The sequence below is a fragment of the Lingula anatina genome, chromosome 1 (assembly GCF_051362555.1).
Source record: "Lingula anatina isolate TDL-2025a chromosome 1, LinAna3.0, whole genome shotgun sequence".
Classification (NCBI taxonomy): domain Eukaryota; kingdom Metazoa; phylum Brachiopoda; class Lingulata; order Lingulida; family Lingulidae; genus Lingula; species Lingula anatina.
In genome coordinates this window covers 7,767,766-7,784,732 of record NC_141767.1, presented here as the reverse complement: position 1 = coordinate 7,784,732, position 16,967 = coordinate 7,767,766, and the positions used below count along the sequence as shown (strand labels likewise).

Here is a 16,967-nt window from a genome sequence, read left to right as displayed (position 1 = left end):
AACATACCCCTTTACCATAAAAAATCAATATAATGTTATGTAATATTGCAGGATAAATCAGAATATAGAGATGGTGAAAGGTTTGGGCGGGATTCCTCAACCAAAGAACGCTTTTGCAAGGCTATCAACAGTGCCGGTTCCACTGCCCCTGTCCAAGCCATTGCCCGCTGCTGTAAACTACCTGTGGACCTGCAGTGCTCCTACCCCCCAGCACAAACTTCGGGCACCGGCGATAATGAACAAATATCAATTCCTTGCCCCTCAGGCGAAGTACCAACAGGTAAGTCTAAACACCAGAACCATAAATGGTACTTACAAATGCTCACTTTAAATTACAGAAAGGTGACAGAACAGCTATCTTTACACTAGCACTTAAATGAGATACAGTGCAATTGTTAACAAACAATTTTTATAGTCTTTTTATCTGTTCTTTTTCATATTAGTTTTTATTGTTATCTGGCATGCATTTTGATGTAATGGACACTTCAGAAAAAAAATAATAAATTGACTAACATCAAGTTCCTCTTGAGCAAACATTTAAACTTTCAATAAAAAATGAATAAAAAATATTACAGGTGTCTGTACGCAACTACATGATGTTATCACCCATGCTTTGTCCATTTTAGGTTGCGCTTGCCTTGCTTACAGAATGACCTTTGATGGATCTTTCCCTGATATGAATACTTCATCGTGTATAGCACAAAATGATGGGGAAAACGGAGGTCAGTTTTGGCGCTATATATTCAACATTTTAAATGAAAAATTCCCATGGAGTAGCAAAAACAAAAAGCTACTGATATGCTAGTACATGAAGTCCAGTGGCGGATGTAGATGGGGGTCAGGGGTGTCCTAACCCCCCTTCAGTTTCTGAAAAATATGTCACAAAACTATTCCTCTCTTGAAATTCTTAACTATACCAAATTACCAAAAGTTTTTCTGGGCACCAACAAAGGGGCGATGATCGGCTTCGCATCTGAGACCTGTCATTTGGGACCCCCCTTCAAATAATCCTGGATCTGGTCCTGTAGTGACATATACCAGTTGCCTATTACCTTTTACTTCATTAACCATGTTTGATATTCACAAATTAAAATAAAAATGAAGTATTAAATCATGCCATCAGTCAAGGCAAGATCTCAGACAATGTTTTGAATATTTTTCACATGAATGTTTCTAGGATCTGTTGGGACTGGTGCCTGTTGTCAAGCAAGTGGCCTGGAGTGTGTCACCAAAATGTCAGAGCGCAGTGGAGACAATCAGGGTGATCAAGTTTCTGTCAGCTGTGATGCTGGGTATACCATCACAGGATGCAATGTCTACAATGATTTTGGTGGAACAGCTGGGGCATACATAGGTAATAAATAACAAAGTAGATCGACATGGCACAACTTCAAATATCAATTATTTGAAAGTTTTCACCGTTGATTATAAATAGATCACTCAAGATCAGTGCACTTCTGTATAATAGCCTTCACACCTTTCAGTTGAAAATAAGGAATGATGTAATTAACAGACTTCACAATTGATAAACAACAGACATATGATTAATCATGTCATTTCTTTATTTTTCCTATAGCACCGGGTGATGGCAATGGCCTTTGCATAGCATTTAATGGCAGAAATAGGACCACGCCCAACCAAGGTGTGAAAGCTGTGGTCACCTGTTGTAGGATTGCAAACTAATATTGATACCAAGGAAAAAGTCACTTCCTCAAACTTTCAAGACTTTCAATTAAAATGGTTATCTAATGTAATCATCATTTTCTTCTTTGTTCTCAAAATAAATTGACTCTCAAGACGAATCTTATGGCAAACTGTAGTTTCTTTTGCTTTATTTTTTACCCTGACATGCTGTGTAAGTTTTTATCCTCCCAATGTACAAACTGTTATTTATTTTTGCAAACTCTTGATAGAAAATTGTTAAATCTTCAGAATGAGTAGACATTTTAATCAAGCTAACTATTTGCTACCAGGGTACATGTACTATAAATACACACATCTTATATTTAAAATGTCTCATAAAATAAAAATGTGGAAACCAAGGAATAACAAGAAAATATAAATTCTTTTGCAAATATGGAAAAGAATATGATGAATATATTATTACCATTATATCTAATGTAACAAATTAACATCTGAAAGAAAAGCAAGCACACTGGTAAATGTCTTCCATCTTCATAGCTTTTTTAAAAAATTATATTTTAATAGAATCTTTAAAAATTCAGGCTCACTATAGATGATAGACCTAATGAAAAATAAGATTCTATGGTTGGTCTACAACCACAATTAAAATCGATCATCATAATTAGAATTACATGTTATTAGAATAAATATTAATGATAAACCTCATTACAATTCATAGAAAATGGTTTATGAACCCTTTTGTTATTCATAGGTCATTGTGTATATAAGTATTTGAAAAAAATGTGCACTGAATCAGCTAAATTTTTTCAAGCCGCATTTTAAAAGATAAAGAGCTCTTCAAGTACAGATATTCCAATCCAATGATCTAACAACATATTCAGATTCACATACTAGCTGGGCTATTCCAACTCTGCAATCACTGGAATCAGCTTACATAATTGTCTGAGCAGCTAAGGGGTGATTAACTATTGTGTTTTGATCAAGATGATTCCATTGATTGCATTTTGGCGAGAATCCCCCCCCCCCTCCCGCATAGTTGGACTGCCCCAGCTAGTATGTGTGCATCTGAATGCGCTCTAAATGTACGCCAATAGCCCCATCCACATTTTTTAAAATAATTGCCTAGTATAGCTAGAGGCTGAAAAATCACTGAAAGGAAAGACATTAACCCACTCGTATGACTCTCAAATTACTCTCAACAAAAAGCTTGTCAAATCTGAAAGATGATAACCTCTCATGCAGTGAAGGTATCATGAAACTCCTATTTGAAAATGAATTTGGAGATGCATGCATCTGGTTAGAACAGAATCCACACAAAAACTTCTTAAGCACCTTCAAAAAAACGCATCATACAAAACTGGCACAGTGAACTTGAGGACAAATCTAAATCTATTGCCAAATCAAAAATACATTTAAAAAAGAAAAATTTCTGGATGTTGTTCACAATGCTGAAAATAGAAAAAGCCTAAGTTGTTTTTGCACCAGTGCACATAAGCTCCACATTGAAACGGGCAGATATACTAGCACTCCTCGGTCCAACAGAACATGCTGTTACTGCTCTAAAGACAAAACTGACGAGGAAAAACACTTTCTAAGAATGTGCCCCCTATGCAAACTATATTGTATCCGGTATTTACAACACATTATGCAAACTTTGGCCTCAGAACAATTGATGAAGTTTACTGAAATCCAAAGAGGAAGAAACACTCATTGCATTAGCTAAGTTTCTCTCCTTTTGCTAAGAGCGATCTAGAAGACAGTGCTGCACCTACTGGCAATTGAGTAGTAGTAATAGTAAATTGCCTTAATAATTGTCTTTAATAAGTTAGGAGTCATACACCTTCTAATTGGTTTAATGTGTACTCATTTAAAATTACATTATATTGTCATTTTCATCCACCCAGGTGGATGCATACGTTACAATGAAAAAACTTTAAACTTCTTCTATGACTATATATAAATATAGAGAAAGGGGTTTTCATCATGACTGGCACATTGTCCTCCAAATGCTACCTGCTGACCTATACTGTAAACTTAACAAATGTATTCATCTTAATCTGTACTTCTGCTTCATATGATTTAATAATAACCACATGGATTTATCATGGATAGGCAAACAATTACTGTTTGTTACAGCTGTCCTTTTGGAAGGGCAGGAAGGTACTTTTTTTCAGCCTCCACTAGCTCATCTTCATTTTGAAGTTTGAAGATGTCTTTCACAGATGCAATCTGAAAAATTGAAATCACACAACATACAGTTTAATAAACGCAATTCTCAAATGTTCCATTTGTGTGTAAGTAATTCCTTAAACATAGCTGTCTTAATTAATACATCTAACATTTTTTTCATATAGCATAACAAATTTTGAAGGTCTTCCAGAAAAGATAATTACATAAAACCATCACAATTTTTCATAATGAAATTTAAAACTGTATCCATTTCTACACAATCTAGCTGAAAGCATATCTGGAAAGCTTTCATCCGTACACTTTGGACTTCAACAGTCACACAATGTACTCTAGATTTCTTCTTTTATTTACAACAGTTTGTGGTTAGTAGCTATAATTAAGTCTTAGGCAGTCAAGTCAATTGCAAAATGGGATATCTTATAGATGGTTTGCATTTAAATACATACTACCTTTTGCTCTACATTTTTCAATGACTTCTCTTCATAAATCTGCTGAGATGTGTGTTTTATCGCAGTTAATGCTGCTCTTAAATTGTGATTAGCCCATATGACCATAGAAATGCCCAAGTCATTAAAATAGTCAGTGGATGTGCTATAATAGTTGGTTGGTACGATCACGACTGGACCCTGAAATATAATTAATATACCTATTAACAGTAAATATAAACTAGAAAGCCTTCAAAAAAGGCATGGGTTGATTCTCAAGGAAAAAATGTCTATGCAAAAATACTGAGTGTCAATTTGCAATTTCAATCATTATCATGCACTGGTACAGATGAAAAATACATGTAAGTTTGAATTGGCACTATGAAATATCAAAGGCATGCATGGCTATTTAATACAGCAGTAGTACTGTCAGTGTACATAATAAGTGTGGCATTAGGAAGCAGTTTTAATATAAAATACACTATGTGCCACATAATCAAAGCGATTATTGCACATTTGACTTATTCAACATACATATGCAACACTTAGACAAAACACTGGCAATATTGACACTGAAGTGGGAGTTTCAGGCATCTTTTCTCTCTAGATTTTTTATGGCTGTCAGTGAAAGGTTATTTTTGTAAACCAAGTTATAGTATATGTAAGGGGGAAGGGGGTTGCAGGATAGTCATATCATTCCTTCAGTGTTCATCTTTTGGTTTGTTAGGTTTACTTTACAATGTAGCATGTACAAGTTTTTTTAAAATTTCATCTCAGGTTAGTAAATTAACTATAGTGACCTTTTCATTATTTCCATTTAAGTGCTGGTAGACATGCATATAGGCTGGTGAAAATCATTTGCCAGCATGTGCATTACTTAAACAGCAGTTGCGAGTTGTTTTGGAAGTGATCATTGTTTTGAGATTCTTCACATCTGGTTTATAAAACAGGTTTTGCAATAACATTTGTTGCATTTCATCATAAACATTTAAATACAGTCAATTTCTGTCTTTTGACTGAGCTGAATAAGAGAGTACTAAAAGATGAAACTGGGAAAAGAAGGTTTGACCGTCTCTAAATAAACAAAAGCTAGTGATGTGAAAAAGCACCAATAAAACAACCTTGTTATGGTAAAGATATTAAAATGTAGTACTTAGCATTCAAAAATTTCATTTCTTTTTGCCAGTCACACATGTACACGCATACTAAAGCATATATTATTTCAAAAGTGTGCACTTGAAATCTGCACTCTAAACCACGTCTAACTGACAAATTCACCTGATTTTTCCATGCCCTCATGAAAGCTTCAATTTCTGATGGATCTTTCTTCTTACTGTGCATCAAGATGGCATCAGCTCCTGTGATATTGCATATCATTTATACATGTGCATACTAACAAAATGAACTTGTTCCATGCTGATTTTAAAAACTGTTCATATTTAATTCCATTTTTCCAGTTATCAGTTATCAAACAGCTAGACTAAAAAATGATGTCTTATGCTATTTATATAAAATAACAAAAGAGACAAATAGATATATAACAAAATAGTCTTAAATAAATCTTTAATGTTTTAAGTTTTGAGGATGCATGATTGACAAAATATGGGTATGTCAAGAGTGACATTTCTCTAAAGTACCTGCATTTCTGTAGGTTTCTGCCCTGCGGAGTGCCTCATCAAGTCCCCAGCCTGCAATAAAAGCTTCCACTCTGGCCACTATGCAAAAGTCTGGATCTTTTTGGACTTCTTTACAAGCCTTTTCCATAGAAAGATAGAGTAATAAGTCATTAAATTACTCTTACTGATCGAATAACAAGACACTAGGAAAACTTTGAAAAATTATCACCTTATCAATACAACCTTTACTTATTAATGAATATGAAAATAATATTATTCCACCTTAATTTTTAATGCAAATTCTTCCATATCTGCCAGTGGTTGCATTCTACCTTCATGAAGTGAGTTTGTCTTTGGAAAGACCTTGTCTTCCATGCAGGCACCTGTATCATATAAAATTCATATGTTTACTAGTAACATGATATACTTGTTACATATAGATACAGAGCATACACACACACATCCCCAGTATGCAATAAGCAATGGTCCGTTTACACAAAAATTGAACCTTTCTAACATATTATTAAGTGAATATCAGACATTTTAATTGGGACACATGTAACACGTGTAATACCATTTGCAATCAACTGAAAAGATTATACTAATTATTAATTCAATTTTTTATTACACGAAAGTCACATTACTATACACATTACTATACTTTAAATATGAAAATAATGTCCCTGAGAAAAATTTGCTTCTCACTTTGTTTTTTCCCCCAACACTTCAAGACAGTCAACATAGGACTCAATTAAAATACCTCTAATAATTCTTTTACATAAAAATTAATTTCTTGCCAAAATTTAATTAACATGTGGTTAATTGCAGTAAATCGTTACCTCACTCAATCACACTTAAACCAATAAGTTAAGAGAGGACAGGCAGTTCATATATGAAAGAAATAATTTTTAATGCAAGTAAGAGTAAATGAAGGGGGGAAAGGTGAAAAGATAATAAAAGGAAAAAAGTTAATCACTTTCATGTGATAAACCTCATTCACTCATGTTCTTTTTACACAAGCATTAGTTATTTCTTCTTAAAAATATCATAAACCTGCTATTGCCCTAGATTCCAACTTCTGAACTAGTCTCCTTGCATTATTAAAGTTGCCATAGCCAGTGTCAGCATCAAGCAAGATTGGAATGTCTGTCGCATCACTCATGAATTCTATCAAGTCAAGAACTTGGGTCCACGAGGCTTCATTGCTGTCTCTGATGCACCACTGAGCAGAAATGGAAAGTCCGCTTGCCCAAATGCCCTTAAAGCCTAATGAAAAATAAAATATTCTAGTTTATAATAATTGTTTTTAGTAATTGAGACCACAGATCCATTTCACATGGCATTTTGTTTACAAATTGATTATTTATGAAAGTTGCAAAGATGGCACATATATAGGAAGAATTTAATGTTTAAACATTCAGTTTACATGTACATACCAGCACATACAATTGTGACTATCACATAAATAACACAATATCACAATTACAAAGGAAGCAACCTGCTCCAGAGGTACACTAGCAGAAAGATGCACACAATTAACACAGATCAATACACTTTTCTCCAAAATCAAGATGAACATATATGCAAGAATACTGGTATGGCAGCCATGATGTGGTGTGTAAACTGTTGTGAAGTGATACCAATCATATTGATCCATTTCGTTTGAAAGTTCACCTGTATAAATTCATGATAGCATAAAGAAATAAAGTTAACAAAACAGAATGATATTCCAGACTGACTAAAGCTGATAAATTCATAAGAAATACTGGGTTAATATTAACATTCTGGTGATGTCTGAAGGAAACCTACATTTCAGAAGAAAACTACAGGTACATTAGAGAAATCTTATGTGAGATGACTTGAAAACAATGTCAGCAGACAAATGGATCAATGTCACCTTTACCTCTAGTTGTCCAGTCTATATATCAGCCTTCAATAAATTATAACAGACAATATCTGTCTACTACATGTACCAGTAGCTGGTACAAGTTAAACAAGTTAGATCTAAGGTCAGGTCAGACAAGGCTAGGGGGACTTTTAACTAGTTAATAAGGGGCCCTGATGTTGTTGGTTTGATTTAATCTGAGAATGCATATCCTGCCATGGAATTAACATACATATGATACTTTAACTTTTTTTCATGGCAAGGATATGCATTCTCCAACTACAATTAACTATACTAGTAAAAAAAAGCTTAAATGTACTTATAAACAACAACACATAAACTTGATGGTAGACAAACAGGCCTACAGTCAGAATTCTCTATGAAGTATTAAAACGTGCCAATCCAAATTTTTCTTAGTTAACTATATTTGTGGGATCGTGCAGTTGCAGAAAAACATACTGCTTGAAACACCTGGATTATCAATATGATTTTCTTGAACATTACATTTACTCTCAAGCATCTTAGGAACTTCACTGATTAACCAAACAAATTTATTTCAAAACTTTCCCTTACTATAGTGCATAAATGCCATTATAACTAACATTCAAAATCGAACGAGGGACTCGAGCTTTTAAATCATGTAACATTGTTTAATCAACTCTCAAAGTCTCGGCACCAACTGATAAGGAGATTTAGCACCAAAATTAAATGTGTTTGCATGAGATAATCTGAAAATAAATGAAGTTTTCGTTTTCATCGATTAAAGCTGTTTCAGACATGAGGACATAGTGATTAGTCTTCAGCTGTTATATTGGCCCAAACTACTTTACCAGTATATAGGTTTTGACCAATATTCTCACTTGTTGATATATGCATGTGCTAGATATCTTTAAAAAGATCTCACATTACAAAATAAAAATTTGTATGTGTTAAAATATCATCTGAGATTGTTGTAAAATGATGAGGGATAAGTCATACATATACCTGAAATCATAATAATAATAATAATAATAATATTATTATTATTATTATTATTATTATTATTATTATTATTATTATTATTAATAATAAAAAGGAAGAGTTCTTTAAAACTGCACTACACATTGTCTCAGCATTATATACAATGTCATTATGTGTAGATTAAAACTTAGAATCTAAAATTATAAATTGTTCTTATTCCTCCATTCTAAAACAAATTTAGTCAAGAATATAACAACAAATAAGCAATAGTCATTTTAACAGCGACAGTCTACAAATATTTTATCTATAAATTACTTCTCAATAACTTCAACACACTATATTAGAGCTGTTACCTGTTTCCTGTACCACTTTAGCAGTGAGGCCATTATGTGCTTCCATTAAGAATTCCAACTCTGATGACTGCAGCATTGTCTTTAATTTTGTGGTTTTCTGAAACAAGCTTCTGTTTTATCAATTTCAATCAAGAAACTAATTATATTGATACCTAAGATATCTACTCATCTATCAACTTAGAATGGTGACACTCTGAGAAAAAACAAACCAACTAAAGACTGTTCAAGTGGGTCTCTTCAATTGCATTATTTCTAAATATTTAATGTTAATAATGTTAATTAAAATTAAAATTTGGATGCTTTTCAAATATCATTCCCATTTTGAAGGTAATTTTGGGGTATCAATGAAAACAGGTAGATATTCACACATTTGCCTGCCACAGGCCATTGTGGGCATCTTATACCCCATTTCCATAGATTTTTAGATCGATCTATCCCTGTGGGGAGTCTCACTAGATTACTGTCAGCTTGGCCGGCTTAAGCATCTGTCCCGCCTACTAAAAGCTGTAAGGGGGTAATTAACTATGGTGCCCGCTCGGCTGACTGCAATTTAGTGTGAACCCCCAGGGAGTTAGGTCGATCTAAAACTTAATCTTTAGATCGATCTAAATCTCTGGGAAAGCACCCTTACAACATTTAATTACTATTATTATTATTATTACTGTGGTTGTTATTAATCATAATTAAAATAATAATAATCTTAGAAAACCATAAAGGGTAGGATGAATAGATAGACATGATGGCATAATCAAAGAAAATTGCAAATTATTTAAGTGAAAATAAGAATGTTTACAGGTAATTATAATCAATATATAATTTCCATTATACTTCAAATATAAAAATCAATGAATAAATAAATGACAGAAGACAAAAAAGGAAAAAAGAAAAGAAGAGAATCAACTGTTTCTGTGGAGAGCCCTTATAACCTCATGTCCGGAAAAAAAGAGAAAGAGAAAAAAGAGAAAGAGAAAAAATAAATACACGTACAAAGTTACAAATAATATGATACCAGTAGATTTCTCATTTCCTAATTAATATCACAATTAGAGGCATTACCATTCAAGACACATCATGGAAAAACATATTAAAACTGTAAATGCTCTTGACATTTTTTTCTGACACAAAAATATCACAACATAAATTGTAACTTTGAGGTGGATTATGTCTTTGTTAAAAGTGTTATCATAATACATAGACATACTCTTAATGGTGTTGTTTTCCCATGGTCTGGTGCTCCACTGCAGAAATAACATTGTTGGTTCCTGGCAAAAGACTGGCCAGCAGCTGTAATAAAGAATATGCATTGTCTGGGATTTAAACTTTAGAGGTAAAATAAGTGCTGTTTTTTATTTCTTTTTGTCACATATATATATATATATATATATATATATATATATATATATATATATATATATATATATACTCGTACAGGAAAAACGCTTTTACTTTCAATATATATATATATATCTTTAGATAGGAGCAAAGGCCTTGGAACAAGCCATTGATGTTGGGGTAAAGGATGCAGTGGAAAGACTAGAGAAAAGATATCTGGATTATTTGGAAGTAACAAACGAATACAGGGTGTTATGTGAAGAAACAGATGCAGATACTGAATTCACAGTTGTTGCTGAGATGGATCTTCATGAATACGATGAACAGGTGAAAAAAACGTACCTCAATACAATCCAAGTTTATAAGCAACATAGCAAACGAAATGTAACTCAAAATTCAGACTCACCCATTCAACTGAAAAAAAGGGAAATCCCTAAATTCTCAGGACACAGAAGTGACTGGCCAGAATTCAAAAACATTTGGCAAAATATGGTTATTCCAGCCGTACAAAATAAAACAGCCTTGGCTGTGGATTTAAAAAACTCTTGTAAAAGTGGTCTAGCTTATGTAGAAATTTCCAACATCTCAGCAGGTTCGGAAAATGCTTATGATAAGATGGGAGGCTTTATGCCTACACTATGATAATGTACCATTGGCAGTGTCCAATGCTTTAGAAGAGATAAACCAGTTAAAACCAGTGTCATCTGAAGATAATTATCAAGAGCAAGTACAATTGATCAGAAAAATTGATTCCATATTTCAACAGCTAGAAATGTTAGATCAAGTACACATGGTTTCTTGTAAAGACGTGGCACGCATTGTTTCATTTTTTTCACCCTTACTCAGAAAAGATTGGGCAGAATTTATCAATAAGTTGCCAGTCTCAGCACAATTACATCCATTAGGTCCACTTCAGGATTTCTTACAATCAAAGTTAGGGGTTCTCAAACAAATGGCTAATGATCAAGCGTTATTAAAACCTGTCAAAACACAAAAACAAAGTCACAGTCACAATGTTAGAGCAAGTCAGAATGATAGTTGTTTTTTACACAATGGCAATTCTCATACCACTAGTCAGTGTAAGCTGTTTTTATCTCTTTCAGTGCCTGAAAGAAAAGAAAAACTCAGACAAGCAGGTAGATGCTTCAGGTGTTTTGCTTCCCACAGAAGAGCCAGCTGCAAAGAAAATAGTCCATGCTCTTACTGTAACAGACGTTCCCACCATACCCTGATGTGTTGGCAAGCACCCACTGTAGATAAAGGCTATAACACAGGTGACCCTTCTGTGGAGAGCAAACATGCTGAGAGCAATGTAGCCAAAAGTAATGGTAAGACACTCTATGCCATATATGATGTCCCAGTTTCTTCATCCAAAAACAAAACTGTCATTTTTTGTGATGATGGTGCTGATACTACTTTCATTTCTCAAAATGGTGTGAAAAAGCTAAATGCAAAGAAATTGGGAAAATTTTCTATTCAAATGAATACATTAAACTCTACAGACACAATTTCTACTCATTTGTATGAAGTCACTCTCATTACTGTCAGTGGTAGAAAAGTGAAAAATGAAACCTTTTGTTTGCCTACACTCTCAAGCTCTGTTTCTCAGTTAAGTGAAACTGCCATTGCAAACATTTTTCCAAATTTTGATCCAAAAACTCTTCAAAGGCCAAACTGACCCGTTGACATATTGTTAGGTGGGGATTATTTTGGTTTACATCCAAAAAAAAGAAATCGAGTCTGATGGGGCTAACCTCAGTGTAATGGAGGGGGATTTGGGTGTGTATTTGCAAGGATATCATCAGTTAATTGAGGAACAAACAGAGAAATCCAACAGCATTGGTTATTCAGTTACTCTCTGCAAATCTGTCAGTACATGTATGCATGTGAACTCCTCTTGCATGAAAGTCACTCACAGTGAATTTAACCCCCCCTTCTCAGACCCTTCTAAGGGTGGGGGCGCTGTGATTATTAATCACTCTCAGAGTCAGGGTGTTGTGTCCTCTATTGTCCCCCTATCAGACCCTTCTAAGGGTGGGGATGTTGTGAAAATCGATCCCTCTCAGGGACATACTGTAGATAGCTCTGTTGATCCCTTCTCAAACCCTTCTAAGGGTGGGGGTGTTGTGAATTTTAATCCTTCTAGAAGCAAGGGTGAACTTGTCTTTCCAGACTCCTTTGATGGGCACAAAAGTGTACAGTCTTTGAAAACAAAAAGTGAGTCACATTTTTTTGAAAAGCTCTCTAATATTGACACTTTCATATTAGGTGAGGAAATGGGAACGGAAATGAATCCAAAATGTGGTGCTTGCAAATGTGGAAAATGTCCATCTGTGGGACATACATATTCTTTTAAAGAGGAACAAGAATTACAACTGATAACGTCAAAATTGCATCTTTGCGACAAAGAACGTGAATGCTGGTCTACTGAATATCCCTGGTTATTTGACCCAGCATTATTGCCTGACAATTATAATGCTGTTTTTGCCACTTTGAAAAGTACTGAAAAAAACTAAAAATGGACCCTCAATGGGCAGAGAAGTACTCTGAACAAATACATGATATGGAAACTAGAGGTGTACCTAGAAAAATGACCCAGGAAGAAATTCTTGAATGGGAAGGTCCTGTCTTCTATTTGGCACACTTAGCTGTCGAGCAGCCACAAAATTCATCAACTCCAGTCAGAATTGTTTTCAACAGTAGCCAACTTTTTCAAGGGGTTTCTTTGAATTCATTTCTTGCAAAAGGCCCTGATACATTCAAAAACAATTTGCTAGGACTCTTGATTAGATTCCGTGAAAACCCAGTTGTTTTGAATGGTGACATCAGAAAGATGTATAATTCAGTTTTTCTGGGGAAGTTAGAACAAAATACTCACCGATTTTTGTGGCGTGACATGGAAAATAGACCCCCAGACATTTGGTGCATTACACGTGTAAATATGGGAGACAAGCCTGCAGGTACAATTGCAATTGAGGCAAAAGACATGACTGCTGACTTCTTTTGTTCTATCAATCCACAAGCAGCTGTTATCATCAAAGAATCTTCTTATGTTGATGATATAGTGGAAAGTGTGGAAAGCTTTTCTCAAGCTGAACTCTTATCCAAAGACATTGATCTTATTCTTTCCAAGGGAGGTTTTAAGACAAAAGGGTGGATCTTTGGGGGTCAGAATGTACCTAAAGCCAAGTCAGAATTACACAAAGTTTTGGGCATTTCTTGGATTCCCTCAGATGATGTTATTGTTTTCAAAGCATGTTTGAATTTCTCTACGAAACGTAGAAATATTCGTACTGAACCTGGCCTTCTTTCATCTCAGGTTCCAGGTGAAATACCTACTGTGCTGACCAGACGCATAGTTTTGGAGCAAGTGATGGGTATATTTGATCCATTTGGCTTCCTTGCACCTTTTCTCTTACTTGCAAAGATGTACTTGAGAGAAACATGGGCACTACGTCTAGATTGGGACGAAGCTATTCCAGAGGTATTAAATGTCAAATGGAGGAAATTTTTCTGTTCATTGTTTCAGATTGATGAATTGAAGTACCCCAGATGTTTGAAACCAGTACATGATGTTGTTGGTGATCCAATGTTAATCATCTTGTCTGATGGTTCAGAAAACGCATATGGATGTGCAGCCTACATTAGGTGGACTTTGAAAGAAATTCCCACTGTCTTTACACAAGTTGCAGATTTGCTTAATGAAAGACCAATAGGAGTGATGCCCAGTGTTGATTCTACTCTCAATATCCTTACTCCCAATTCTCTACTTCTTGGTAGATCTACTTCCAGAAATCCTGGAGGTTATGATCCTTCCTTGAGATCCCGTCTCACTTTAGTAGAAGGCTGTGTAAAACAGTTCTGGGAGCAATGGAAGAATCTCTTTGCACACACTCTTGTCCATCAAACGAAGTGGTTTAAAGGGAATCGAGACTTGAAAGTGGGAGATGTTGTTATAGTACCTGATAGCAATGTTCTCAAGGGAGAATATCGTCTTGCAAAGGTTACTGAAGTTTTCCCTGGCACTGATGGTCTTGTAAGAAGGGTGAAAGTGTCTTATAAAAATTATAGAATGGGAGAAAAAGTTCATGAGTACAAGGGTGCTAAGAATATTGAGGTAGAGAGATCTGTTAGAAGATAGGGTTTATTAATTCCTATTGAGGATATGTAATTGCTCTCAAATACTAATGCAACATTGTATATATATTATATTAGTACACAAGTTATTAATGATATTATATGATTATTTCTTTATTAGTTCTAGTTTAGTTACAGTATATGAATATATTTCATTAGTTAAAATTTTGTGTGACATTTAAACTTTAAGTTTAATAATTAGTGTCACAGAGATAAAAATATATAATGTATCTCTGCGAGGAGAACCTCCCGATGTTCTGGGATCAACAAAATATTGTCGAACTGTTCAGTCTAGGATGTAAAATGTGGTCACTCAGTCATGTGACACATGAAGACAAAAGACCACACCTACAGTACTGAGAGGACACACACACACCACTGACTTTGCTGGAGATAGACAGAAGTACATGACTCTCTAAAATATATACTCCACAATTTATTGACTGGCTTTCGGCTTTCGGCTATCGGCTATTGACAAAGATGATTTGCTATGAACAATTTTGAATAAAGCTAACCATGTGCAATAAGTGGTTTTATGTTTTTTTTTTTTTATAACCCAAAACATATATATATATAAGCTGTTAAAGCTATGTGAAACAATTTCACTGAATTGGCCACCATGAACTTTATTGTATAATTAGATGCAGCTGGAAAATGAACAATTCCCAACATTTAATGGTGCCCATATTCCAATTCTAATAATGATGACAATAAAAATGACCATTAACTCTGCCACGGCAGGTTTTATTACCTCCGCCAAGGAGATTATTCTTTCACCCCTGTTTGTCTGTTTGTTTGTTTGTCTGTCTGTCATCAACATAACTCAAAAAGTTATGGACTGATTTTGATGAAATTTTCAGGAACTGTCAGAAGATGATTAGTTTTTGGTGGTGATCCGGATCAATAATCAATCAATAATCCATAATAATAAAAAAACGCTGCCTTGGCGGAGGTCTGCGCTCTCGGAGTGCTTTTCTAGTTTTCTATGGCATTAGTTGGTCTGTTAGCAGTTTAGTGAGCAAGATATCTAAGGGACCATTCCCAGACCCTGTCGTGCCAACTATGGATCAATCTATCTTCAAGGGAATTCTCGATAAATTGCAATCAACTTAAGAGGCTTAGATGTCTGGCATGCCTACTGAAGCTGTTAAGGGTAATTAACTATCGTTTAAAAGTTTCAGTAGGCGTGCCAAACATCTAAGCCACTAAAGCTAAAGCAATTTAGCGAGAAACCCATTGGAGATGGATTGTTCCTGTTAGATCAATCTAGGTATGGGAACCAAGTCTCAAAAATTCTTATCAAATTTTGATAAAAATTTCAGCTTCATATGGAATAAGTTTGAACACACACACACACAAACACACACACATATCAGGCCCCTAGCCAGGGGGGGTTCGGGGAATTTGAAAGAACTGCCCTTTTTGTCAGGAAAAGGTCTAATCGGGTAAAGTTTGATCTATGCGCACTAAGGATTCATTGTAAAAGGTCCACTTTTTCGGAAAAAGAACCCCCCTTTTGAAATTGTTGGCTACGGGCCTGCATATATATATATATATATATATATATATATATATATATATATATATGAATACAAATAATGAAGCAAAGAAACTTTTTATGGAAAACTAATGCTGTTTAATTCAATTCATATAATTTGGGTGAAACAAATGTAGTACCCGGTACAACAAAAAGAAAGGAAAGAGTCATTTCATTTCTTTATTTTGTTATAACTTTAATCATCATAACATTTCCTAAAGTGAAAAGAAAAAACATTTTCCCACCATAATGAATAGATTTATACATTCCTTTAATCATGTTTTTTTGTTTTTTTTTTTTATTGCAACATTTCAATGTATTAAAACAATAAATAATGATATGTGGGTAAAAAATGAAAGTTTTCTATCTGCATCATCAAAAAAACAATAACGCCCAGACTGCAAGTGGATAAAGTAGAGGTGTAAAAAATAAATAAATGAATCTTTCCCCCAAAGGATATTCTCGAATTGCATGGGTAAACCCGTATAATACATAAAATGGGGATGCTGGGGAGCGAAAATTCAGTCTACGTATCATCAACTGCCCACGCACATAAACGGTAGCTCTACTGTAAGTATACTCAAAAATTAATCCGTTTTTCTACTGCGTTTCGATTCTGTTCTAAATACCTACACATACACACACACCCCCCGTTCCCACACGCACATAAACACACACACAGTCAAGTGCAATTCTACTTTTCATAAAATACTTACTCTTTGTAAAAGTAATCCTTGCTGCAAGGAGCGATATTCTACTGCTTGAGCACGCCATAAGGCCCGTCTTACTAGGTCACCCTATTTGTCACTATCTGTGGCCTTTTCAGGCATTTAACTGGTTTTCTATGTTGGTGCAGCTAATGTCTCTCTCTCTTTCTAGTCTACTACG

At 34.6% G+C, this 16,967-nt stretch overlaps 2 protein-coding genes across 2 annotated transcripts in view; one reads left to right on the top strand and one right to left on the bottom strand.

Annotated features, from left to right (window-relative positions):
- LOC106181604 (uncharacterized) overlaps positions 1-1,814 on the top strand; it is a 16,307-nt gene extending 14,493 nt beyond the window's left edge. The window contains exons 15-18 of the mRNA XM_087001727.1: positions 52-280; positions 627-722; positions 1,178-1,354; positions 1,577-1,814. Coding sequence (XP_086857853.1) covers positions 52-280; positions 627-722; positions 1,178-1,354; positions 1,577-1,683 — 609 coding nt within the window. The 3' untranslated portion in view covers positions 1,684-1,814. The remainder of the gene's footprint in view (positions 1-51; positions 281-626; positions 723-1,177; positions 1,355-1,576) is intronic.
- LOC106181605 (phosphoenolpyruvate phosphomutase) lies at positions 1,545-16,967 on the bottom strand. The gene is made up of 9 exons (XM_013566056.2): positions 16,796-16,967; positions 10,275-10,357; positions 9,074-9,170; positions 6,929-7,141; positions 6,158-6,258; positions 5,897-6,014; positions 5,538-5,617; positions 4,284-4,460; positions 1,545-3,873 (listed from the first exon to the last, which is right to left on the bottom strand). The coding sequence occupies exons 1-9, from the start codon at positions 16,851-16,853 to the stop codon at positions 3,775-3,777; spliced, it is 1,026 nt and encodes a 341-aa protein (XP_013421510.1). The 5' UTR covers positions 16,854-16,967; the 3' UTR covers positions 1,545-3,774.